Here is a 24,676-nt window from a genome sequence, read left to right as displayed (position 1 = left end):
GCCCGGGAAGAACCGGATTCACACGACGCACGGGGGGCGTCCGGCCGCGTCTCTCTTGGCGTCGCCAGGGACACACATGCGCCCGCGAAAACGTCTGACCCTGTGACCCTGTGACGAACAACAAATTTGAATTCAACTTGTTTTTTCGAATAAACAATAAAACAAACGCTTCCACACGGTTCAGCGGCTTCCGCCCAAGCCGTCAACTTGCGGCCCTTTGGACTCCATGGAGCCGTACGGCGTGCGTGCCCAGCGGCCGGGCATTTTTCAAAAAGGTAGAGTGCCCAACTTGGTATCGGGCCCACGTGTCAGTGAGTGTACACGTGGAGGTGGGTGCGAGTAAAACCCCGGTTGGCTGGGCTGCAACGAGGCCAGCAAAACCGGCAACGGGCCCCGCCGCCCCCCGCCTTCCTTCCTGGCTGACCCAACCACCACCCCTCGCCTTTCCCCGCCCCGCCATTAATGGCTGCCTCCCCCTCCTTCTAGAAGTGAAGCGGAGCGGCGGCGGCAGGCAGTATCTGACCTGATCCCCCACCACAACCAGGCCACCACCCCCCAGCTGAGCTCTGCCTTTCTCGCCGCTTGCCTGTCTCTCTCTCTGCCTCTGGTGGCCGGGCGGGTGGGAAAGTTGAGCCCCCCTTGGTTCGAGGCCAACGCGGGGGGCGTGAGCCGGAAAGGGATAGCGGGCAGCTATCCGCCCCCTTGCTTGGGTTGGTTGTTTCATCCATCCCGTCCCCGTCCCGTCCCGTCCATCCGCGCAAAGCCATCGCCTTTTCTGCCGGAACCCCCCGCCCTTTCCCTCCCTCCTCTCTTCGCCACCTCCCTCCCTCTTTCTTCTCCCCAATCTCCGAGCTCAGTGAGAGGGGGGATCGGGCCACCTCGAGTTACCTGCGGGTTTTCCAGTCCCTCGGAGCTCGCGCTTCCTCCGCGGCTCCATTTCTGAACTCTCGGGATCCGATCCGGTACGCTTCCCGGACGGAAGCCGGCGCGCCGTCTCCACCGGGGGTCCATCGGCTCCGTGCTTCGCCATGGGGAACTGCTGGGGCGCCAAGATCAGCTCCGACAGCCCGTCGCGCGGCGCCTTCTCCCCATCATCAGGTCAGGCTCCTCCCGGTCCACCTTCTCCATTTCTCTTCTCCTACTACTTCTTCGGATCACTTTATTTTACTTCTTTAATCAACCATGGCCTGGCTTCGTGTTAATTTTGTGCTCTTTCTTTGTCCTCTATACTGTTCCATTCGATTGGACACTAGCTAGCTAGTGTTTCTGTAGGGCGATGCCAATCCACTCCCGTTATTTTTTTATTGTCTTGAGGCAAGCTAATTACTCTAGTTGCGTAGGATCGATCATGGTTGAGTACGATCGATCCATCACCCGTGATCGCGTGGTTTGGCACCTAGTGCTGCCCGCGCGTGCTCAAAAGAAAACCGCAAGCCTCTTTTCAGCTTGGATTCTTCCTCCTGGATCCTTCCATGTACAAAGGCCAAACCTTTCGTTTTCCATTTTAGGAGACGAGTTATTCAGTGTACTAGATGCGCTAGTTTTGCTAGTACAGCTAACTTCATATGACTTGTCAAATCGTGAGCGCCAACTTCAATCTGGATGCAACTTTTTAGCTAAATCTCGGCGCCCTTTTTTTCAATGTTCTTGACTGCCGCGCTGAAAGTTAAGCTGTTCCTACGCCGAGCTCTAGAAGTAAAGAGGAAAGTTCCTTTTCTTTTCCGTGCGACCTTTTAACAATAACTTCGCGGCTTCGCCCATGAGGTCATGAACTTTTCTTTGTCTCCCTAAAATGCTGAAAGAAAACCAAATACTCCTAAATACACAGTAATAAGATGCTCGTAACTTAATATTCATATGATGGACAGAAGTCTGAAACTCTATTCTTTTTTGATGATGAGCAGGGGCAACTTCCAAGTTTGCCAGTAGGAATGGGGCCGCCCTGAGCAGCTCCAGCAGCCATGCGTCCTCGGCGTCAATGCTGCCAACCCCACGTAGCGAGGATGAGATTCTGGAGGCGGCAAACGTCAAGGCCTTTACCTTCAATGAGCTCAGGACTGCCACCAGAAACTTCAGACCGGACAGTGTGCTCGGCGAGGGTGGGTTTGGGTCGGTCTTCAAGGGTTGGATCGATGAGAAGACACTTGCCCCGACTAGACCAGGCACAGGGATGGTCATTGCTGTCAAGAAGCTGAACCAGGAAGGTTACCAGGGCCACAAGGAATGGCTGGTTAGTATCTACAATACACTGAATTATTGTTTGTTGGGCTAAAGTGTCCTGTCGTTTCATGCCATTCCTGCTGCTCCTTTGATGTGCAGACTGAGGTGAATTACCTTGGAACGTTGTCACACCCATATCTTGTACGGCTCGTTGGCTACTGTCTCGAAGATGAACAGCGGCTCCTTGTCTATGAGTTCATGCCACGCGGGAGTTTGGAGAATCATCTGTTCAGAAGTAAGCATGTGGTCTTTTTCTTCTCCTAGCTTATCACTGCTATTGTTCAAATTTGAAGGAATGATACTAATAATGTCTCAATTCTCAATATGCAGGGAGCTCCCATTTCCAGCCACTTCCCTGGAACCTACGAATGAAAATTGCCCTTGTTGCAGCTAAAGGTCTTGCCTTTCTCCACAGTGATAATGCTAAAGTCATCTACCGTGATTTCAAGACCTCTAATATTCTTCTAGATGCGGTATGCAACATTCAATAGGCTTATCCTTTGGGACCAACAGAAGAAGCTTAATTAGTTGAGCTCATAGCAATACTTTTTCTGCAGAATTTCAATGCAAAGCTCTCTGATTTCGGGCTGGCGAAGGATGGTCCAACTGGCGACAAGAGTCATGTCTCCACCAGAGTGATGGGTACTCATGGGTATGCAGCTCCGGAATACCTTGCGACAGGTACTGCGGCTGTTCCAGTTTCCAAATCATTGTATGCACCTTGTACCATTAATCACATTCAAATGGTTGAAATTGTATTGCCAAAATTTAAGAAAATCTATCTGAAACATAATTGCATTGTGAGGATTGTATATTGAACCTTACGGTCTCACTTCAAACATTGTTCACCATCATGCTGCTGCCACTCCCTATGGAGTATTCTAAAGCCCATTTAGAGTCATTTGGAATCTAATTACAGGACCTACTAACTAGTTTCATTTGCCTTGCGAAGGTCATCTGACGGCCAAGAGTGACGTCTACAGCTTTGGAGTAGTACTCCTAGAAATGCTGTCAGGACGGCGCGCACTGGACAAGAACCGCCCGCATGGGGAGCACAACCTGGTGGAGTGGGCTAGGCCATACCTGAGAAGCAAGCGACGCATATTCCGTATCCTGGACCCCCGGCTGGGCGGGCAGTACTCCCTCGCTAGGGCACAGAAGGCTGCAGCTCTGGCACTGCAATGCCTCTCGGTGGAGTCCAGGCACAGGCCCAGCATGGATGAGGTGGTAACAGCGTTAGAACAGCTCCAGGACGCCAAGGAGGGAGGGCACCATTACCTACAAAAGAGGCCGAGCAGTCGGAGCTTGGACAGCAGTGGCGTGAAAGCGTCCATGAAGGGGAAGCCTGCCTCTTCTTCAAGACCAGTTTGAGTCGACAGAGTATTTTCCTTTTTCTTTTGCAGGTGTAGGTAACATAATATAGGTTCACAGAGGGATTTGTAAAGAGGCAGGAGTTCTGAATGTTTTGTGTTTATATTGTAGTTTTTACATCTTTGAGTCTTTGTAAAGTACACTATGTACATACATAATTACATCCAGTTTGGAGTGTTATAAAATTCTGTTCAAGCCAACAGCTCTGCAACTGCCAAAACTTTTCAAGCTGCTTTGGTTTATCTTATGGAAGCCGAACTCGAGCGTAGAACTGATGCTGTTAATCAAGTGTTATCTGGAATCAACACAGGTCCCAGATTCGCAAATTCAGCTGAGAGCATACTGATTAATCCCGAAAACTTCATATACACTTCTATACCGCTAATTGCATCTGAACAAGTTTGTAACTTCTTTATAGATGTTGAGTATCCAGAATAAATTAATTCACACACATCTTTGATGAAATGATTAAACACATTTGCTGCAGAGTTTCAGCCTTTTGATCCTCCCTCCTGATAGCATGGATGCCTTTGTAGCTTCTGGAGTGATCCTTTATCATTGTATCATTGGTTTATCTAAAACAGAAAAAGACGAGTACAATGCAACATGGGTTCATCTGCAGTGTTTGGAAATCTCAGAAAGGAATGTACTATTTGTTTTTACAAAATAATGGCTTGATCAATCTTTCAATGAATTCGTATACAATAAGCCTCCCTGAACAATAAGAGTGGTATCTGAAAAATGATTCAGTCAATCAAGAGTGCCATCTGCCCATCTCGCAAAGATATCTTAACTTTCTTCAGCAGCTGCCATTGGAACTCTAGTCTTTTATCCATTTCCGTTTCCTAGGATGCCCTTGCTTCACTAGATAAACTCGGCCGTAGACCCAGCTTCCTCTAGGCCCTGATAATGATTTCTGCATAGCAAAACCGCAAGGAAAACATATATATACTTTGTTCTGTGATGCCAAAAAATATAGATCCACTAAATAGTTTAACTCCCAAACCCTATGGAAATCCGGAATCAAAGCTCCCACAGTAAGTTTTTCTTGTATATTCATTAGTGCACCAGAGGAATCTGTCCTTTGGTGGGAATGTGGGCTGCATCTCTGGAGTGTAGCCTGATGGTGTTTTTCAGTGAACTTCAACTGATCTGCATTGTGAAGCTGGTGTCTGTGGAAACAACAAGGGTGCGGTCTGTGTTGTGACGCTGTAAAACAGCAAGGGTGGTGTATGTGCTGTGATCCTTTAATTTATGTACACCGCGAAGTGGTTTGAAAATGACAGGTATTTCACATACCTCGATTTTAGTGCGATACTCCAATGGGCATTCACAAACATGACATTCTGCTCTATGAGGTGCTCGAATGGATCTATCAGTCTTAACAAATGCAAATACCTGACAGCAACATGCTCAAGTGTCTCAGGCCGCCAGATGATTATAGATAAACGATAAAAAAACAGAATAATAATTGATCACTGTCATTACTAGAACTAAAGCTGACCTGCTCACCACAATTTGGGCAGGAGCCTTTCAGTGCAACCAAATTATTTGACAATAAGCCTCGCAGTGCACCAACTGTCCAAGGAAAAAGATTCAATCAGATGGTTAACACCAGGAGTGGAAATTAAGACATATGTGTCACATGATATGGTGAAGGATAAACTCCAAGTAACAGCACTTAAGATCGATTCCTTACCAGAAGCAGATGCAATGGGGTAGCCAACCAGGTAGCCCAGTCCAACTAAAGCCAGGTCATTGACTCTTGTTATAGCGTCAAGGGACTTTGTACCGTACAAGAGGTACCTTGCTCCGAATGCGTCTCCGAATGCAAGGCTCAGGGTGTAGAGACTTGGAACCAGGAAGGCCGAGGTGCCAAACAGGAGCAGCAGCATCCAGATGCTTGATAATGCCATAAACATTGATTGGTCCTCCTGCCCTATACCCAAAGGCCGATGGAAACATCAAGTGTAAGCCATCTTAGGCTTGGCGTTGAGGGAATGGGACCAAGTTCTAAGTGAGTAACAATGTGAAAGGTTACCTCAGCGTCGGCATAAGTTGACTGGCTTATGAGGCTGCAACGGGGGTATTTCACAACAGATTTGGAGCCATACAGCCGGAGCTTCAACTGTGAGGGTTTGATGTGTGAAAAGACAGAGCTGAAGTCTAAATGTGTGGAGGATTAGGTATCAGTTAATTTTGATTTGTTACAGAGGTCTGAGTTTACCTCAACTTTGTCAAACATGTCATCGACGATCAATGGCCGACCGCTGTAGTAGGAATCCCTGGCCTGCACAGGGTTGACGATATCAACATCTTAGTGACGGCTACTCCAATCTCCAATTGTGCAATTAACAATCGACTGCTTTTGCTGCTGTGGACTGCTATTAAGGTATGATGAAAAAAGAACCGTTTTTTTTGTTTCCCTTGAATCCGAGAGGTGCAGGTGAAACGACTGATCAAACCGAGCAGGAACAAACTAGTAACGCACCTGGCGGTAGAGCGCCTCCAGCTTCTCCTGGCTGGCGGTTTCGATCGGCCCCACGTAGAGGCAGGACGGCCCCTCCGCCGCGGCCGCGGCCACCGCCCACGCGCCGCGCAGCCCCACCCGCGGCGGGCGCGGGCGGCTGAGGCGGCCGCTCCCGTGCGCCACACGGGCGGCGGCGGCGGCCATAGATTCGAGCCCAACGGCAGCGGCAGCGCTCGCTCCCGTCGCGGATACCTCTCCCCTGCTTGGGGTGGGGGGGGGGGGGGGGGACGGGGGGAATGCGTTGCGTGGGAACGGAGCGCGGCGCGAGGGCAACAGGAAGGCAACCAAATCAGGCATCACCTGGCCGACGTGCTCCGGGCAGGGAATCGGAGCGAGCGGCGGTTGCGTGGAGGACACAGTCCGGCGGCGCGCCGCGACGGCGAAGGGCCGGGCCGGGGGCTTGCCAACGTGTGGCTCCGCTCAACGAGGCGACGGCATCGCACGGGCCAGATCTTTTGTGCCGCTGCTGCAGGTGGTGGTGGATGGCTAGCACAAGCCGGGTAGTAGAGACGTAAGGCGTGTTTGGTTTGCCGCCTACGGCGCCGCACCGCGCCACACCTTCCGCGCCGCAGGTGTGGCGGCCGAATCGGCCGCCGCGCCTTAGGCGCGGTGCGGCGCCGTAGGCGGCAAAGCAAACAGACCCGTAGAGTAGAGTAGCGGCCGAGACGAGAGCTCTCCTGTAATCCCTGATGATGATTAGCCGAACGGAGTTCCTTCCGTGTCCGTTTCCGCGTGATGTCGATGCCTACACCACCGGCGGCCATACATCCCTGACTGGTCTGTTCGTCGTGCTGTGTCTGTGTGTTTCCAGTGTGGATGATCAGTCGTTTAATCTTTATCTTATCCAGTTCTCAGTCTTAGCTCATTATCCATGGATGAGGCGAAACACACGCACGCTTCCTGTGTCCGTTACAGGAGATCGAGGAAGTTGAGTGCTAAATCTTAACATATATTAGTACTTACTCCATTTTTTAATGTACATGCTATTATTTTAAAATTTAGCTAAATTTAACCCAACTTATTAGCACTTATGCTTGGAGAAGTTAGTGCCAAAATCTGGCACTTTCATCCATTAGTATTTGGATAAAAAGTATCTGAGATCTAGCTAGGTTCTTCACGCATCGTGAGATTTCAATTGGCCGAAAAGAGACGGATCTAGGAAAATACTATTATTATTAACTTTAATACTTTTTTTGAGATTATATTAACTTTAATACTTTATAATCTTAAGCGTAGCTCGTTTCATTTCTTGTCCCGGGAACAATTGCGTTCTTTGTAGATTTTTTTTTTCTCGCAAAATAAACCATCCAGCCCGGCCCGACTACGTACCTTCTTGGCCCACGACCCGACTCGCAACGAAACCCATCTTAAACAGATAGCCCAGCCCAACTACGGATCTCCTTGCTCCAACAACACAAACCCCAATTCCAAAAAGTTTCTCGAGTTCCCTCTAATTTTTTTCTCGAATTAATTCCCTTCTTTCTTCTCTCGCAGAAACCCCCCCAGCATTTCTTCTGCAGAGAGAGAGAGAGAGAGAGAGAGAGACGCTCGCCGCCGCGGACCCGGTGGCACCACCGCCGGCCGTTGTCGTAGGAGGAGTGCAGGGCCCGCTTGAGCCGAGCAGGGGATGACGTCGTCGGCCGAGCAGCAGATGGCGGCCCCCGTCGCCACCGCGCCTGGCGGAGGTGGGACGGGACGGCTGGATCCGCAGTGGAGGAAGGCGGCGGTGGCGGCGCTGCGGGGGCGGATGGCGGCGCATCGCGACGGGGAGGCGGGCTACGCCGCGCTAGCGTCCGCCCGATCGCTCGCCCTCCAGGCCTTCTCGCGCCGGGGTAACTGCCCACGTCGCCCTCCTTCTACCCTCCCGCTCCCTCATCCCAGTTCAGTCCCGCGGGAACCCCACCATTTCGAGTGACTCCGTGCGGTTTGAGTGGTGCAGAGCAGCTCAAAGGACTCAAGGATCAGTTGCGCGGCCTCCAACCTCAGCTCGCCGAAACTCTCTCTGGTACGTGCTGCAAGCTTCCTCTGGCACATTTTGGGTAGTGTAGTAACGTGGTGGACTCCAGGACTGTGCAGTTCAGTTCCTTCCCCCCTTCTTCAGCAGTGGCCGTTTCTGTTGTTCACGGTTTTCGGATAACGCTCACCTAATTTACCTGTTACTCTGAATTTCTGATGATATGTACAGTTTTTGTGTCTCGTGTTGACCCGAAAACCACACACATTGCATCATTAACCTTGCTAGATGATTGTGCAATTGATTGTTTCATGAGACCGGACCATGCTATGGAGGCTCAAGTCTGGTGTGTGCGTGTGTAAACTCCACTCCGCCCTTTGCAGTTCAATTGCGCGAGGAATCAAAGGGCAAACTTGCCACCGAGTCGATTTCAGATGCCACTGCTAGGATCAAGCGGCTCGGTAACTTGGTTGCAGATCTGAGGGACAAGAGAGACGAACACACCGCAGTCGTATCCGAGCAACTTCAGGGTACACCTTATCTAGCCTTCCCATGCTACTTTCATCTTTTGGGTGGTTGTTGTGCCTGATCGTTCACACAAGTCGTCATATATCTATATGTCAAGTAGTATGCCAACCCAGTGTTATACTTTATTTATGGCCTGTGGCAGCTCTTGAAACACTTGAAGCAAGTAGTAATGAAGATGCAGCAGTGCGGGATAAGATCGAAGAAGCTATTTTCTGGTATGAGAAGTTTCTTGGCTTCAAGATCGTCGTTGGAGAAGAAGGTAAGCAACAGACAAATTTCATACTACGCTTAAATAAATGAAGTTGTTGCCATATCCCCTGACAAGCAATCCCCTGACAAGCATTCTGTTTGCTTCCTCAAGGTGTGAAGTTTGTTCTCAACAAGCTTGATCCGCAAAGTCCAGAGAAGGAATACTCACTTTGCATAAATTTTGATAAAGATAGATATAACTGTGAGTTGAAGCTTCTCATGAGATTTTGTCAACTGCCTCTGTTGATACCTCATTCTCCATTTTTCACCTTTTTTTTTGTCACAGCAGTGCTCCAATGTGATCCGCACATCAAAGATGTTGAGAAACTTGTGAAAGATTTGAATTTGAGTGATAATGTAGTCAAGTTTGTAAGGATCATCAGAGAGAAATTCCAGTCTTCTGCAATGAATGGTAACCAATAATATTTATTTCCTTGGTACAGTTATATGAACAAGTGTCAGATTCATAAACATCTCCAGAAGCATAATAATTAACATGAACTTTTGCCTTCTTTTTTACCAAATGCTAGTAAGGGGCAATGGGGTTAAGCAGAGCAGATCTGTTTTCTTCCCAAGTAAACATTTGACTTTGCCCCAAATACATCATTTATATGTTTCTTGTGGGTTTCAAATCCATTAGAGTGGCTATTTTTTATGCTGGTTTGCCAAAACCTAACGCAACCCTCCTCCTTTACCTGGGCTTGGGACCGGCTATGCTGAGACGACTCAGGAGAGAGAGAGTCTTCCAGTCAGCATAGGCGGAGTTATCATTTATATGTACATAAATGAATTATACTGTGCACTGTCAATTGCAGAGGTTTTATGGGTTGGTTCTTATGTTGTTCTGGTTGTGGTTGTGGTGCAATTTCCAAAATATATTTCTAATGTTGCAAATAGTACAGTGCGTGATTTCCAACTGAAAATCCAGATCTCCATTTTTCTTTCCCATTATGGAATGAACTTGCAGATTAAAGTGCATGCTCTGTACTTTTTCGGGGTTATCCTTTAACTCTTGTCACTGCATTCCTCAGGGGCTCTTCCTATAAGCCCAGTTGTTGAACCAGATGTCTCTGCTCCACCGTTTCCATCTCCCATGGTGACTTCAGTTGGCGGCAGGAGTGAGGATGTTCTGAAGCAGTCTCTTCCTGCTAAGAGAGGAGCCACAGCCCTACCAGCAACATCTCCTGGCAGTTTGCGTCGTTCCTCACGTGCCAAGGCAAGTTGACTGTATCTGTAGACCGACTAGTGATTATCTAGAGAGGGAAGCCAAAGCAATATTATTAGGCTTATGCTAAGCTTTTAACATGATTTCCCCAAAAAGAAAAAGGTGTTTTTGGGATTCTATTCTTGATCATTCTTACTAGAGGTGTCATAGTTTCACATTGTTTGCGCAGGGCGTGCGGTGAGCTGGCAGCCAAGCAGATTCTGACCTGGACAAGCTGACGAATCCTCCTCTTCTGCCTGTGATTTGCTAGAAGCCTACAAGGAACCAAGTGATTAGCTGATATAGCGTGGTGATTCTACTGTTCTTATGGTGCTTTTTTGCTCCCTTCTAATTGAAACCTTATGGTGTGGTGGCTTGGTTGGCTTGGCAGGGTGGCTAACTTGGCCTGTGAATAGTTTGCTATAGTCTGCTCTGGTGGATGAGTTCACGAGTCGTGATCTGGTTAATGGTGCGTGTGTGTATATGGTAAGCGTGGTTGAGATCTCCACAACCATGAGTAGGCGACTCCTTGGTTTTCTGAAATTTCCATGAGGGCGCTTCTTGCATCTTGGTACAGACATTGGTGGTTTTTTTTTCTTTTTTCTTTCCAAAGACATTGGTGTTTTGATGACTGCGTCCCCAGATACAACAGACTAACAGAGGGCCCACTCATGCATGCCCAATTGCCCATGTACTTGTTTGGGTGAGTGTACACTTTGGCCACTGAGTCTGAATGCACCAATGTGCTGTTCCATGCTGTACTGAATGTACCAATGCTGGTACCAACTTTGATCCCTCCATGCACCTAGGCCTCTCATTCGTGTTTTGTTCTGGTTTAGGGTTAAATTCCGAGTTTTCATGGGGATCTTTACTTTCTTAGGGCGTCTGCAGTGGTCGAGGATTTAGTCGGCGATTTGATTTTTTTAATCCATGAACAGTGACAGCACAGTGCTCGCTAGCGACGAACTCGTGGCTAGCTCGCACAGTCGCCGATGCCGACTGCCGCTTGCTCTCGCGCGCTCGTCCCGAGCACCTGCTGCCCTCCTCTCTCTTGTCCAAATCGCCGGACCACTGCGGACGCTTATGTAAAAGGCTGGTATATGCTCTTTTTCACGCTTCGATGATGATTGTCAGCCATCATCAGGTGCATCACCTGATCACACAGTGAAAAAAGTAAACCCATTCCTAGTCTCCGAGCAAATGATGATTATACAATGTTCTGCACTTTTCACTTCCTCCAGGGGCATAAACGCAAATACCAAAAGCTGCGGGGGGCGCGGCCGTAGAAAAAGGAGGGAAGGGAGCGCCGCCGCCCGCCTCCAGCTAACTGCCTGCCCTGCCTCGATTTGGAAGTGCCCCGTCGTGCACGTGCGCCGCCGCGATCCGCATCCCCCGCCTCGCCTCGGGGATCCCGCCGCCGCTCCACACGCATCTGCTTCCAGCGAGCGAGCGAGAGAGAGAGAGAGAGAGAAGAGAGAGAGAAGAGAGAGAGAGAGAGAGGGGGGGGGGGGGGGTGAGATGGCCAAGGCCAGGTCGTCGGCGAAGCAGTCGCGCGCGCAGGCGCCGGCGCAGCAGCAGAACGGCGCCCACGCGCTCTCCTCCAAGCTCGCCAGGTACCTCGACCCGGAGGCCACCTGGGACAAGGTACCCCCGCCGCCCTGGCTGCTCCTGATCTCGGCCCCTGCGTAGCTGCCGCTGACGCTCTCGGCTCGGCTTTTGCCAGGACCAGCTGCTGGACGCGGTGCACTGGATCCGCCAGGCGGTGGGGCTCTTCTGCGGCCTGCTCTGGGGAGCCGTCCCCCTCGTCGGCGCCGTGTGGATCGCGCTGTGAGTCGCCCGACCTCAACCCCTCTCTCATCTTCTCATGCTCCAGGTTTGCGCTGTAGATCTGCTAGCTTTCCCTCGGTAATCTTAGATGCAGTTCATGTACAATGGAGCGAAAACTCGTGAATGAGCGAGATTAAACTCTTTGCACTGTAGAATTACATATCAGGGCATGACTTCCCTTGCTGGCGATGAAAAAACTCGGATCAATTTTATGCGTCATGGACAATTGCGACTACTGTATCCACATGTTGGATATTAAACTGACAGTGTTACAGTATTAGAGTTTAGGAGGGTGATCCTTGATTCCTCATGTTATTAGTTCAGGGAGGGATGATTTCACCACTGTTTAGTAGTCGCGTGTGGGTCAGATCTGTTGTTTCCACTTGAATTTGCGTGCCAGTTGGGATCTGATTAACTGGACACGAGCAGAATTTGCTAGTTACTCCCTCCATTCACAGATGAGAGTCCTATTTCAAAATCTAAGTTTTTCAAATTTGATAGTCCTATTGCAGCCTATCTGTCCGTTGCCTCTCGGGGCTACCGCGTGTTATTAACTGCACAAGATTAAATTTCTGACGGCCCCTAAGCACGCGCGCCTCGGGAAAACAGCGCAACGATTCAACTTCATGTTGGGCAGCCGCCGATCGATCCTCTAAATAAAAACGGGCTGCAGGAGTGCCATCGGCGCCATCTCGTTCACAGCCAGAAAGAATGGACAAACAAAGGAAGCGAAGGGACTGACAGCCATGGCATCGAGGTGGTGGCGTCAGCCATGGCGCCGAGGTAGTGGATAGCGATAGCCATGGTGCCGAGGTAGTTGTAGATGGCTCTGAAGAAGTTCAATTCATCTTGGATTCCTTCGCCGGCAACACACAGGTTCCTTATTCCCTTGTCATCGTGGAGGACGCCAATGCCCGTTGCTGGAGAGGAAGGTCCACGGCGAGGACGCCATGGCTATGGATGTCCCACATGCCCTTCAGCTACTTCATACGTGGGGGTAAAACAGAATCGCAAGGAAAGGAATCGTTGGCGCCAAAGGAGATAGACGGTTCGTTTTAAGCATTAAAGATGGACTCTTTTCATGAGGTCAATAATGATGAGATAAGTAGGGTTGATAAGCAATGGTTTTTGCCCTGGTCATTGTGCCAATCCCAAATAGGACCATCATCTGTGAATGTAGGGAGTACCTCTGTAGAATGCAGAACTTTGGCTATTTTCTGCTTCTAATTCCTATGCGGCAGTATATAGCTGTGTACACAAACATTTCATCCTTGGATACATATTCTTCTGGTCCTGACTATTTTCAGGTTGGAATGCATGGGTTTTACACGACCTTGGTCAAGAGTGTACAATACTTTTAAGGTAGCTTTAGCAACAGGAAAGACGTACAGAACAGAGCAATGGCTGGTTACCTGCTTTTATTTTCGGATGCGTGCTAAGCAATAGACATACTGATTGCCATAGAAAATGACTTTGTTGCCAGGACCTAAATGCAGTTATCCGTTGCTACTGTTTTTACGGTTCTGTAAAAGTACTATGACTTGGGCTGATGTTTATTTGACCTAAAAGCATGTGAGCTTTTACTATGGATTTGTTATAACGTATCATGTGGCCTTTTTCAGATTTATGGCTATTTCGACAGGCATTATTTATTGGTACTACGCATACGTGTTGAAGATTGACGAGGAGGAATATGGAGGCCACGGGGCGCTACTTCAGGAGGGACTTTTTGCTTCTTTCACCCTTTTCCTGGTAACTATTCTACTTCATCAATAACTAATGTTGATTTAGTCATTGACACCTCATTTACCTTCTTATTGCTTGCAGCTTTCGTGGACTCTAGTATACAGTTTGGCTCACTTTTGAGAAGCTCCTTTGCTGCACATACCATGCGATCTTTGCTCACCGTGTCAGCAGAAGAGACTCACCAGAAAAGTGTAGATTAAGGAGCATTTTAGAACAAGCATTGTATCAAAATGGGTCGGAGTTGTAATGTTATTTCCCAAACCCAGTGTAATTTTGGTACTATGGGTTTAGCTCAGTGCGAGGTAGAACACTGCCAATGAAATCTTCAATCAGAGGGCAAAATGTTGATCACTGAGTTTGCAGTCAAACAGCATTCAGTTGCCCAAGCCATGAATTCGATGTACACATTTAGCGCATCAATTGTTCTAAGTTTATATATATATATATATAATAGTTCTATTGGAAACCCTGGGTATGGAATAAACTATTCCATACCCGACCCACCCCTTCCGCACCCGATCCGCCGCACCGCCCGAGCCCAGACTGCGCTCTGCCGCTCCGGTTTCGCACCCACCGGTTCGCCCCGGTCCGCGTCGCCCCCCCCCCCCACACACACAACACTCCTGCCCCCCCACCCCCACCCCCCACTACCCACCGCCGCCGCCGAGCCCAGCACGCGCTCCGATTTCCCAATCCCGGCGCCCGGTCGCCGGCTCGCCGCTCCCTCCCCCAGAAGCGTCCCCAATCCCGGCATCCCACCTTCCTCATCCCGGCGCGTCTCGGCCTCCCGTCGGCGACCCTCGGGCCATCGCGGTGTAGCGCTGCGCGGCCGGCTCCCATCCCGCCCCGGCGATTCATTCCGCTCGTTGCGTCGTCGCCCATTCCGAGTTCCGCCGCCGCCGCCCGTTCCGAGCTCCTCCGCCGTCGTCTCGGTCGACCGCGGGCCGAAGTCCTGCGACCTGATCCACCTAACACGCGGGAACTCATACATCAGTTCGCCATCGTTCGTGACTCCGTTCCGAGCTCCGCAAGGTCGCTCCGCTCCCGTCGCCGTCGCCCCCAGGTCAGTACCTGCCCCCGCCGTTGCCGTTGACACATGATTTGTTTGTTTTTTCCCTAAAATCTAGCGACAAATCAGGTGCAAGCCGGACTGCCGGGCAACATCGATGGTTGAAAAGATTCTCCAGCTAGCTGCCCATATCACCTACAAAAATCACATACCCCGTGCACCAAATTGCTCAGTCCCTCCAATTTCCCTATCCATCCTTCAATCCCCACGGCCACAGATCCATTCCGTCGCAATCGCTGCACACCGCGTCCACAGATCAAGAAGCGTAGTGCACAGGAGATGGAGAATCAAATTGGTTTGCTTCTTTTATTTTCCACGTAAGCATCTATTTATTTCAGTTTTCAGTTTGTCGCAACCAACATTGGAATCGCATTTGTGGCATTCTACCACGCTGGCGCCAGCTTCCTATCCCTCCCCTTACTATGAGCAACTAATCCTCAATCTCAGTTTTCCATGCTGCGTACAGATCAAATGTCTATGATTTGGTTCCAATTTTTGGAGGCCTTCTTCCATGATTTGATTCCAACCTATGGAGTTCCTCTCTGAGTTTGAATCTATTTTATGTAGGTCTTCTTGGCTGTGAATCTGGAAGCCCAAATTTTGGACGATGCAGGTTAGTCCCAAATCAACCTTTCTCCTTAATTAATCCGAATTTCTGCACCACCATGGTGTCGTGGATTCAATCTAGCTGTGGTCTGACTGCCTATAAGGTTGTAGCAGCAGTTGCATATGTGCCGCTCGCCGCCGGCGGATGGGGCCACGTGCAGAGGCGATGGGATGGGAAGCGACGTCACCGTGTGCTTCACCGTCAAGGGAGCCTGTACTTGCTGCTGAGTGCATGATCCCCTCAATTCGACCATCCCTGTCCCAGCGGCCCAGCCGAATTTGTGCTCCCTGCTCTTGTCCCCTGTTCTTCTTCACTGGATACAGGTACTTCTATATCCTTTTCTTTTGTGAGCTGCTAGCCTGCTACTGCTTGTGTGTTTCTAATTGCTGCATTCAGTATACATACCTATCTGGGTGATCAAAACTCAGTGTATGAGCTTACAAATGATACAATATCTCATGGATTGTGATTGTTTCAGTTGGCTGTGCAATTTATGAGCTATTCAGTATTCACTCATAGTTAACTGTTGCTGCTGCTGGAACGTTGTAGCAAAAGATTTAGAACTATGATTTATTACAAATATTCTAACTGCTGCTGCTAAGCCACAGTAACACAATGTTTGCACGTATTCTTGTTGATATATATACACACCAACAATTTATTCCCTGTTCTTGTGGGTGTCACACCAGACACTGACACAATGTCAATTTGCGGGATTATATTGGTTCTCAGCAGGGTTCAAGAGCATGCGGGAAAGCTGGAGACGTATGAGCTTCCCATCTGATCAGTGCATGCAGGGAGGGTTCTGAGCTTAGACATGATTGTTGTATAACAGATTATGAATTTTTATTGAGTGAACAGCACCATGGTATCCTGGTACTGATTCTTGCGTGGACGGGCAACCATATACTCTTTTAGCATATGGCCATGTTACTAGCAAACTGTTGTTTTAGCTACTACTTATTTTTTCTTTAGGGAAACTATTCAACTGGAACGGATTGGGATTTACCAATGTTGCTATTCTATCCAATCATGTGTAGACAATGTAATGCGTAACCTGTTTATTCGACTTAATCTGTCACTAGTTTCATATTCTTTTTGTCAGTATAAAAAATGTTAGAAAGGAGAATTTCTTCACTAGTTAACACATAATAATGGGCTAGTGCAGATAGTAAAGATTTGTATTTAGTTTTCTATGAGCGTATCCTATCACAAGCAGCTTTGTCCATCTTAGTTTATTTTGATTTGGTGTTCTTGATGCTCAGTTTTGTGTGTTTTAATAGGTTTGTTGAAGTGCAAAGTAAAGAATGGATAAAATAAAGTAGACTAATTCTTTTACTTCAATTTCAGCTGTAAGATTCATGTGGAAATCCATATATGCTTTATTTTTAGTTTAATGTAGCTAGGTGCCACTATGTGTCCTACTGATTCATAAACCATTTTGATATCTGAGACTTTTTAAATTGGTTATGACAAATGGTCCTGCTTACTTGTTAATGGACATGAAGTGCATCCAGGCACGCTGCCGTTCGACATCCACTCATGCAAGATTTGTTATCTCAGCCGCTGCCCTGTCTTGCTCGATGGCCTTTCCATGTAATGAGTGATTTGTTTGCCTAGTTTGATGCCACCGTCTCGTAGAAGAAAGAGGACCATTGTGACAGCTCAATGAAACATTGTGAGAGCTCAGTTTCAGCTGGCTGCTCAGTGCGGTGTGATTGTTGATGAGTTTATTGCTGCATGGAGATCATCTGATACAATCATCAGAGGGGATGCATCGAGCAGGTGCATTGGAGCAAATTAGGATGACTGATATCATTCTCAGCATATCGGTGCATTCGGACGTGCGGGTAATCTATCCAGAAGTCTCTTAATGACTGTCTTCTTTGCAATGAAAATTCTGGAATACTGTGATGGTGAAGGCTGTGCCTGCCTAAAAGACTAATATAGATCTGGTAAGCACAGTATACTATTTTCTTAAACTACATCCTATTTCTGCAATACCCCAATTTTCTTGTTAAAGTATTACAGTTATGCTTTTTTGCAGGCACGATCAACTAGGATGAGGGATGAGATGCTGCATTACCTTACTTTTCACACAGCTAACATGGTGGAATACTTAACCGACAAGCTTCTCTAGTTTAGTATTGAAGGGTTCCCCTTCCATTTAAATATTTATCTGAAGTATAATGTGTGCTAGCTAGATTAGTGTCCCAGTGCCTTTTTTCATTGTACATATATACATGTTACCCTGCTACACAAATTAACTTGGTGAACAAATATGCTGCTAGTAAAGTCAGTCTGTTGTATTCGATGGTGTTCTGCCTATCCGTGACCCCTTCTCTCGCGAATTCTTTTGCCAATGCATTTTTCAAATACAATGTTCGGAGACCGAGACAGGCAGAGATAGCATTTCCAAGACAGCGATCGATTTTCCTCCAGCGATTAGGATTTAGATTTAGGAACGATGCTTGTCGGAGACAGGAACTGCTTGGCGGAGACGTGTGCGCGTGGGACAGAGAGAGAGAGAGAGAAAACAAACGCTGCCTCCACGGTCCACGTACAGGTCACGAAAAAGAACCAGCCTCCTGTGCGGGCGAGTGCGCTGCGTCGGGCAGCGCGAGGGGGGCCGAGGGACGGCCCAGGGTATGGAATAGCGGTGTCATATATATATATATATATATATATATATATATATATATATATATATATATCAGAAAGCTTATATTGTCAGATAAACTATACTTTATTGCCAAAATCTGAAGACACTTGTGCCGATTGGTGACAAGCAGAATCTATACTTAACGTATGTTTGAACCAATAATGGAGGAAGCTTTGAAATCATCAACTGCATGTTTCGACTTTATCAATGTGCTTTTCCATTGGAGTCGCTGATAAGAGGACGTTTTGCCTTTGGATAAGTTCCAATCTGTTTGGTCAGAAGCATCAATCCTTAAACCCAATGCAAGAGCTCTGGTCTAGTAAATCCTGGGCTTCTTTCCAAAATGATGTTGAAGACTGCTGCATGATTATTGTCACCAATACGGTAAGATCTGTTAAAAGAAATATCTTCCATGGGAAATATTTGGGCTGCCAGGACCCTATGGAAATGCTTTTACAAAAGCCTGCCAGAATAGAGCACATGTTTGAACAACCTTGCACCATGATGAACTATTGAGAAGTGAATTCTGCATTTGTTTTGCTGGCGCCATTTCCAGGTATTTCTTTACTCTTTAGTAAATTCGATTGCTTCTTCTTTCTTTGGAAGAAAAGGATGTGATAATGACTTTTGATTGGTTCAACCGTTCCAACCTGAATCCATTTGTTTCTACTCTTCTTTTGGCACCATTAGCTAATGGTGACAGTCGCTGCCAGTCCATTACTCTAGTTTTCATCATCAACAGAAGGAAAAGTTCATTTCTTCATAGTTGTGGATGCTGTTACGTAATACGGTACGACTTCGTCTGCTTAATCAAATATATATTTGTATTGCTGTTGAGTGCCTTGTAATTTGCTACAGATGGACTGAAACCTGGAGACCGCTTAAAAAGTATATGCATCTGCTGTCCATGAAATACGATCAATTACATAAAACAATCTACTGCACACAGGAAGGTAGGGTGGTATCATTATGAAATCTCGGGCCACTATATGATATTTCCTATAGCTCCTCTGTCCACTTACAAGTTGCGGCTTAATTTTGTCATATGGGTGAACTAAAACTTTATGTTCATGGTATCATTCTCAAGTATTCGGGCATTCTCTCCCAAATTCTTCAGATTTCTAACTTCGTTTACCATCAAGTTATGAGTTATTTTTTTCATTTAGGTGAAGAGTGCATGATTTCACCTATAGGGCTAACTAGTTTTTCAGGAATTAGTACGCCATTAAGCTCAACACTAGTTTGCTGGACGGATGATATTGTCAATTCCCGCAAGAACACTGAATCCTAACCAGCTGGTCAATTGCTCTCGCTCTTTCCTCCCAATTTTCGCCCCTTATCGACCATCCAAGCTCCAGCCGCTGAATTACAAAGAGGATGAGAAGACAATCTGGAGCATTCTGTCTCTATCCTGAATGTCACCATCCCAACAAATTTTATTTAGTTTACATCGACACCACGGACTGTGCTCAGTGTGGCAATACCGTGGGACATCTCGAGTCTAAACGATCATGATCCCTATATAAGCCTGACTCATCACATAGAAAAACATATGTCCTCTTCTCCCTCTGCCACCTTCTACGCAAGGACGGTGCTGTTGCCTGTTGCTGATTGGTAAAGGTATATTGAAGCATTCTTTCAATGCTTTTTGTTCATGTCAAAATGTTGGCATTTATGGCATTCTCCTGTTCAAATAAAATGAGAAAAATCAGGATCATTCTTTTACTGCAAGAAGTGCTATAAGTTGTGTTGTCTTCTATAATTTGAGTCTTCTTCATTTGCAGTTCAGGAACTGAATCAAACCACAAAATCTGTAATAGGAAAAGTCATACATGTTGCTCACCATGGCATACTAGAACAATTATCTATACTAATTTTAAAAGCACCAGTTGCTGTCCTCCATATTGACCAAATTGTACGAGGGTTGGTTAAATCCATTCAATCAACAGCATCTAATGACATATTCATTTTGCACAAATCTTTTCCACCTACGTATTAGAATATCTATGCTAATATTGTGGTCCATCATTACCAACACTTCAGTTATAGCATCGCTACCACTAGTGACCCATAAGTTCTATCACTTCAATTAACTAGAAGCATACATTGCACATGTTGGTTGTGGCTTAGTATAATCCAGCTGATCTAAATAACCTTTCTTGTAAAACCTTTTCTTCCCAAACCATTTAATTGGTGGTGTGCTAAAAAAAAGCCATTTAATTAGTGGTAGGCGCATGAATGATTCTGAATTCCAGAAATTAGAAAGGTGAATTCAATTGTCGTTATCATTGCAGTAAATTCAAGACTTGCACAGATTAGTTTTTTTCTCTCTTCCCTGTTGCAGATAAGAAGCTGAACATTAACTGTGGGCTTCAGAACAATCATCTTTGTACAAAGGTTCGAAGGGAAAATCCTCCCTGTGGTGAATAATCTCTATGGTGATTGATCCTCTCTTTGATGACCTGCACACCATTACAAGAACCGAACAACCATGTGATGGATCTTCCTCTTCCTCCCAGCAGCAACTAACAACATATAACTGCAGACTGTCTGATCCCCAGTTCTTTCCCCAACCAACCAATAATGAATCGAACGCAGAAATCTACGACCTGGTCCCCATCCCTGGAATGTATAATGTCAGTAGCAACCTCGGACAAAACCAACTTCAGATTTCTGCAGGGTTAAGCCCAGACTACCAAAGGATCAGATCAAACAACGCTCTTCACAACATTAGCCAGATGCTGATGGAGGATGTCCATGAGAGGGTTGGCTTGCATGAAGGGGAAGCCGCCCTTCATGCTGCTGAGAAGGCCTTCTATGATATTCTAGAGCAGGTATACCCGCCTTCATAGCCACCACTCTGTACCAACAATGAATCAGATGGCCCAGATGAGAGCAGAAACAATTACCAAAAACGGCCTCGCAGAACTAGCTCCACTAGTGACATGTCCAGCCATAGCATGTTACATCCCTTACCAGCCCCTTTGAGCCCATATAACTATGGCAGGAGTCTTTTCATGCCATATCAGCCTTCGACAAGCACTGGGAGGGCCGCTAGATTTGGTTTCCCTGCCTTGCAAATCATAAGAAGTGCAGAGGATGCAAAGGGGTTTGATAAATTGGTCATCTATTTGGACAGCGACAAGCTTTCCATCTGCAGGCTGACTACAAAGGCAAAAGTAGTCGAGAAGAGCAAATGTGCAGTCTTTCAGATCACAGACCACAGGGTGAACAATCCATATATCCAAGACTTGAATACCAGGGAAGAGAGAAGCAGCAAACAACATACGAATACGATTACTTGCGAAATAAGCCAAAACAGAAAGTTTGACAGAATTCTGCTTTGCTACCGTCATGAATGTTTCAACGAAACATTAAGCCTGCGAGAATTGATGGCAAAGCAAGCAAGTAAGGATTCACCGAAAGGTCAAAGCAAAGGACATGCTCAACAGAGGCTGCGTGGCAAGAGGCAGATCAACAAAGAAGTGGTCGACCTCAGGACTCTCCTCATCCACTGTGCCCAAGCTGTAGCCGCTGACGACCGTCAGTTGGCCACTGAGCTCATCAAGAAGATAAGACAGCACTCCTCGCCAGATGGAGACTGTACTCAGAGGCTGGCCTTTTACTTAGTGGATGGCCTTGAGGCACGCCTAGCAGGGATCGGGAGTCAGCTGTACCGCAAATTACTGGCAAAGCGAGTAACTGATGAAGAGGTGTTTAAGATCTATAATCTTTGTCTTTCGGCTTTCCCTTTGCTCAGGTCATCATACGCCTTTGCCAACAAAACTATTATTGAAGCCTCCAGGGGGCAAACCAAGGTGCACATCATCGATTTTGGCATATGCTTTGGCTTTCAATGGCCATCGCTGATCCAGCAGTTTGCTGAGCAAGGAGTACCTCCAATGCTTCGGGTTACAGGCATAGATGTGACTCGACCAGGTTTCGGCACCTTGGAGATCGCTGAGCAGGCAGGGAAGCGGTTGGCTGATTATGCAAACATGTTCAAGGTTCCTTTCCAATATCAGGGCATTTCCTCACGATTTGAAAACGTTCAGATTGAAGATCTCAATATTGAGGAGGATGAAATTGTCATAATCAACTGTTTGTACCGGATGAAATCTCTTGGCGATGAGACAGTAGCCATGAATAGCGCAAGGGATAGGGTGCTGAAACTCATGAGAAGGATAAACCCAAAGGTCTTTATTCTCGTCGTCGTGAATGGGTCATACAGTTCTCCCTTCTTTATAACACGTTTCAAAGAGCTTCTGTTCCATTACTCCTCAGTGTTCGACATGTTTGATGCAAATGTTCCACGGGATAATGAAGCAAGAAAGCTGTTAGAGGGGAGAGTGCTTGCGCGGGAGGCGATAAACATCATAGGATGTGAGGGTGCAGAAAGGACTGAGAGGCCAGAAACTTACAAGCAGTGGCAAGCAAGGTCCCTCAAGGCTGGGTTCGAGCAGCTCCCTGTCGATCCAGCTATTTTCAATTCAATACTAGAAATGAAGAAAGCGATTTATCATGAGGACTTCGTTGCTGATGAAGACAGTGGCTGGCTGCTACAAGGATGGAAAGGCAGAGTGATGCATGCAATATCCAAATGGAAGCCCAATGAATCTTGTTCTGAGCAGTAAGAAATTTAAACAGTTCTTCGTATGCACTATCTGTGTCTTGTTTTGTACTCCTGAACACAACGCGCCCAGAGATGCAATTCCGATTTTGGAACTCTTCATCTTTTTGGGTTTTGTTTAGTTCACGAAATTTTTTTGGATTTAGGTACTGTAGCACTTTCATTGTTATTTGACAATTAATGTCCAATTATGGACTAATTATGCTTAAAAGATTCGTCTTGTTGTTTACAGTTAAACTGTGTAATGAGTTATTTTTTCAACTGCATTTAATGCTCCATGCATATATCTGAATTTTTGGGAACTAAACATGGCCCTTCACCTGGCCTATGATAAAAGAAATCTTGGAAAAACAAACAAAAGAAGATAGCTGTAATTCTTTATTTTTGCCATTATTTATATGTTCTAAACGAATTGCTCTTTATATGGTCCAAAAGGATTTCTCTACGTGCCTATTTTTCTTTTCTCTCATTACATACATCGGCTCAAAGATAAATAACTCCAGAAGCCACAGCGAATAACCAAAAAAATTCTCTTAAAATACTCATCTCACCTGGTCGGTAACGAATGATGTTTCTGATCAGAGGTTTGAAGCAAGCTAATCTGGCCGGTCAAGGTATCATCTATTACTGACAGGAGGGAGCATTTGCTTATGCAGTTTCCCCTAGGCGTTTTCTTTTCTCTTTCCTTTTGGATAAAAGATTAAAATCCGGCTTCATCTACTGAAATAGAATCAGATCAATTATTACAGCGTTCAACTCACATCACCATGAACAAGTTGTAAAGCACCATGACTTACAGGCAGATAACAAACAAGAAAAGGTAAAAAACGATCAAACTGGATCAATCCATCTACTAGATAACCAACCCCCTAGACCCGAAAAACTCCAAAGCAGATACTTCAAGGTGTCGACACGTCTAAACCAACATGTTCTTGTGCTCATCCAGCTGGCCCACCGACGTAGCCAGTGTGTGCCGTAATATCTAAATCACTCTAGCTTTGACCCCCTTTCTTAGTCTGGTTCTGGGAATCCACGGACGAGATCAGCCTTGAGGCGCCTCTCGATCTGAATGTCAGGTCAGGGGCTCCCTCTTTCCTTACCATCTGGCTGATCCTCTACCCCCCGTCTCTCTCCCTCTTTCTGTTGTAAGACTCATTGTATTTCCATTCTCGTAACGGAAATGGGGTGTCCTCTGTTAAAAAAAAAACGTTTAGGCTGCAAAGCGTTGGAGCTTGACATTTTTCGCATAAAAAGTAGATCATGGCCCACTAGACTTAATTCTTCATTTCTTGAGGGGAAAACAATAGGGGAGCCCTCACCGTGAGATGTAATTCTTCATTTCTTATGCAGCAGAACTTCTCACAGTAAAAGTACACAAAGTATTAAAAAAAAGAAAAGTCCGGTTTATACTTTTGCAAAAGTCCAATTTTCAGCCTTCAACTAAGAAACCATACAACAGAGGCCATCCCACAGTTGAAACTGGACAAATTTGTCCCATTAGGTGGTTTCGAAAGTAGTTTTTCATTTTGTGAAAATTAAAAATATTCAAATTTAAACTAAAAATTTTATAAATAATTCATTTTAAATAAAAAATACAAAATACGTATCAAAAGTTTTCTAAAAATGTAACATATTTATTGGCACAATACTTGTTAGTTATTCCGATCCAATTTTTTTATGTTCATAATATTTGGTTGCTTGTAGTTATGCATATTATTTTTAAATAATTAAGATCCAAATAGAGCAATAATAGATAGGTTGCATTTTTAGAAAAAAATTTGGTATTAGTTTCATATTTTTTAATTTAAAATGAATTAGTTTTGATTTTTTAAATCTAATTAGATTTTTAAATTCTTTTAAAAAAATACAAAACCATCTTTGAAATCACTGTAAGGGCCAAATTTGCCCGATTTCGACAGTTGGACGGCCTATGATATCTGGTTTTGTAGTTGAAGGTTGAAAATTAGACTTCTGTAATAGTTCGACTATTCGAGGGTGTAAATCGAACTTTTCCCTAAAAAACCCAATGCCATAGCTGCCCTAAGATAATAATGTGTATAAAGAACATCGAAATACTAC

General features: G+C 46.2%; 5 protein-coding genes and 1 long non-coding RNA gene across 12 annotated transcripts; 5 read left to right on the top strand and 1 right to left on the bottom strand.

The window, feature by feature from the left end:
• Positions 1-435: 435 nt before the first annotated feature.
• LOC120697202 (receptor-like cytoplasmic kinase 176) lies at positions 436-3,791 on the top strand. Its single transcript, XM_039980352.1, has 6 exons — positions 436-1,098; positions 1,905-2,230; positions 2,320-2,455; positions 2,551-2,693; positions 2,778-2,901; positions 3,173-3,791. The coding sequence occupies exons 1-6, from the start codon at positions 1,029-1,031 to the stop codon at positions 3,589-3,591; spliced, it is 1,218 nt and encodes a 405-aa protein (XP_039836286.1). The 5' UTR covers positions 436-1,028; the 3' UTR covers positions 3,592-3,791.
• A 192-nt stretch (positions 3,792-3,983) lies between these two features.
• On the bottom strand, positions 3,984-6,607 carry LOC120697204 (PGR5-like protein 1B, chloroplastic). Of its 2 annotated transcripts, none has more exons than XR_005684389.1 (7): positions 6,083-6,607; positions 5,819-5,881; positions 5,633-5,719; positions 5,291-5,525; positions 5,104-5,169; positions 4,891-4,989; positions 3,984-4,507 (listed from the first exon to the last, which is right to left on the bottom strand). XR_005684389.1 is itself a non-coding variant. In XM_039980356.1 (7 exons), the coding sequence occupies exons 1-7, from the start codon at positions 6,416-6,418 to the stop codon at positions 4,412-4,414; spliced, it is 990 nt and encodes a 329-aa protein (XP_039836290.1). In that variant the 5' UTR covers positions 6,419-6,594; the 3' UTR covers positions 3,984-4,411. The 2 variants fall into 2 exon arrangements, 1 of the variants encoding a protein (XP_039836290.1); XM_039980356.1 differs by having other exon boundaries at positions 5,096-5,169; positions 6,083-6,594.
• Positions 6,608-7,611: 1,004 nt separating this feature from the next.
• LOC120697203 (kinetochore protein SPC25 homolog) lies at positions 7,612-10,850 on the top strand. Of its 4 annotated transcripts, XR_005684388.1 has the most exons (9): positions 7,614-7,953; positions 8,061-8,126; positions 8,459-8,605; positions 8,746-8,862; positions 8,965-9,054; positions 9,139-9,264; positions 9,884-10,068; positions 10,247-10,366; positions 10,448-10,850. XR_005684388.1 is itself a non-coding variant. In XM_039980355.1 (8 exons), the coding sequence occupies exons 1-8, from the start codon at positions 7,749-7,751 to the stop codon at positions 10,256-10,258; spliced, it is 945 nt and encodes a 314-aa protein (XP_039836289.1). In that variant the 5' UTR covers positions 7,614-7,748; the 3' UTR covers positions 10,259-10,850. The 4 variants fall into 4 exon arrangements, 3 of the variants coding, with proteins under 3 accessions (XP_039836287.1, XP_039836289.1, XP_039836288.1); XM_039980355.1 differs by having other exon boundaries at positions 9,142-9,264; positions 10,247-10,850; XM_039980354.1 differs by having other exon boundaries at positions 10,247-10,850.
• Positions 7,647-14,063, top strand: LOC120697205 (respirasome Complex Assembly Factor 1-like). The gene is made up of 5 exons (XM_039980357.1): positions 7,647-7,667; positions 11,575-11,700; positions 11,780-11,883; positions 13,506-13,635; positions 13,711-14,063. Exons 2-5 carry the CDS (start codon positions 11,575-11,577, stop codon positions 13,747-13,749), a joined length of 399 nt encoding a protein of 132 aa, XP_039836291.1. The 5' UTR covers positions 7,647-7,667; the 3' UTR covers positions 13,750-14,063.
• A 214-nt stretch (positions 14,064-14,277) lies between these two features.
• On the top strand, positions 14,278-17,616 carry LOC120697201. 3 transcript variants are annotated; one of them, XR_005684387.1, is made up of 5 exons: positions 14,278-14,692; positions 14,768-15,015; positions 15,266-15,311; positions 15,419-17,260; positions 17,353-17,616. It is a non-coding gene; the product is annotated as an uncharacterized LOC120697201 (long non-coding RNA). The 3 variants fall into 3 exon arrangements; XR_005684385.1 differs by having other exon boundaries at positions 15,416-17,260; XR_005684386.1 differs by having other exon boundaries at positions 15,409-17,260.
• Positions 17,617-21,359: 3,743 nt separating this feature from the next.
• Positions 21,360-22,601, top strand: LOC120700543 (scarecrow-like protein 9). Its single transcript, XM_039984797.1, has one exon. The coding sequence runs from the start codon at positions 21,360-21,362 to the stop codon at positions 22,599-22,601; it is 1,242 nt and encodes a 413-aa protein (XP_039840731.1).
• Positions 22,602-24,676: the final 2,075 nt, after the last annotated feature.

Source organism: Panicum virgatum, chromosome 3K, assembly GCF_016808335.1.
Source record: "Panicum virgatum strain AP13 chromosome 3K, P.virgatum_v5, whole genome shotgun sequence".
Taxonomy (NCBI): domain Eukaryota; kingdom Viridiplantae; phylum Streptophyta; class Magnoliopsida; order Poales; family Poaceae; genus Panicum; species Panicum virgatum.
The sequence above is the reverse complement of the archived record's forward strand: the minus strand, read 5'-3'. Positions and strand labels throughout refer to the sequence as shown.

Coding starts and splice junctions, on each gene's coding strand:
- LOC120697202 (XM_039980352.1), top strand. CDS start 1,029: ATGGGGAACTGCTGGGGCGCCAAGATCAGCTCCGACAGCCCGTCGCGC. Junction 1,099..1,904: donor CGCCTTCTCCCCATCATCAG/GTCAGGCTCCTC, acceptor GATGATGAGCAG/GGGCAACTTCCAAGTTTGCC. Junction 2,694..2,777: donor CTAATATTCTTCTAGATGCG/GTATGCAACATT, acceptor CTTTTTCTGCAG/AATTTCAATGCAAAGCTCTC.
- LOC120697204 (XM_039980356.1), bottom strand. CDS start 6,418: ATGCCTGATTTGGTTGCCTTCCTGTTGCCCTCGCGCCGCGCTCCGTTC. Junction 4,990..5,095: donor GCCCAAATTGTGGTGAGCAG/GTCAGCTTTAGT, acceptor TGTTGCTGTCAG/GTATTTGCATTTGTTAAGAC. Junction 4,508..4,890: donor AGTATCGCACTAAAATCGAG/GTATGTGAAATA, acceptor TTTGCTATGCAG/AAATCATTATCAGGGCCTAG.
- LOC120697203 (XM_039980353.1), top strand. CDS start 7,749: ATGACGTCGTCGGCCGAGCAGCAGATGGCGGCCCCCGTCGCCACCGCG. Junction 7,954..8,060: donor CCAGGCCTTCTCGCGCCGGG/GTAACTGCCCAC, acceptor TGAGTGGTGCAG/AGCAGCTCAAAGGACTCAAG. Junction 8,863..8,964: donor GATCGTCGTTGGAGAAGAAG/GTAAGCAACAGA, acceptor TGCTTCCTCAAG/GTGTGAAGTTTGTTCTCAAC.
- LOC120697205 (XM_039980357.1), top strand. CDS start 11,575: ATGGCCAAGGCCAGGTCGTCGGCGAAGCAGTCGCGCGCGCAGGCGCCG. Junction 11,701..11,779: donor CGGAGGCCACCTGGGACAAG/GTACCCCCGCCG, acceptor GGCTTTTGCCAG/GACCAGCTGCTGGACGCGGT. Junction 13,636..13,710: donor CTTCTTTCACCCTTTTCCTG/GTAACTATTCTA, acceptor TATTGCTTGCAG/CTTTCGTGGACTCTAGTATA.
- LOC120700543 (XM_039984797.1), top strand. CDS start 21,360: ATGGCAAAGCAAGCAAGTAAGGATTCACCGAAAGGTCAAAGCAAAGGA.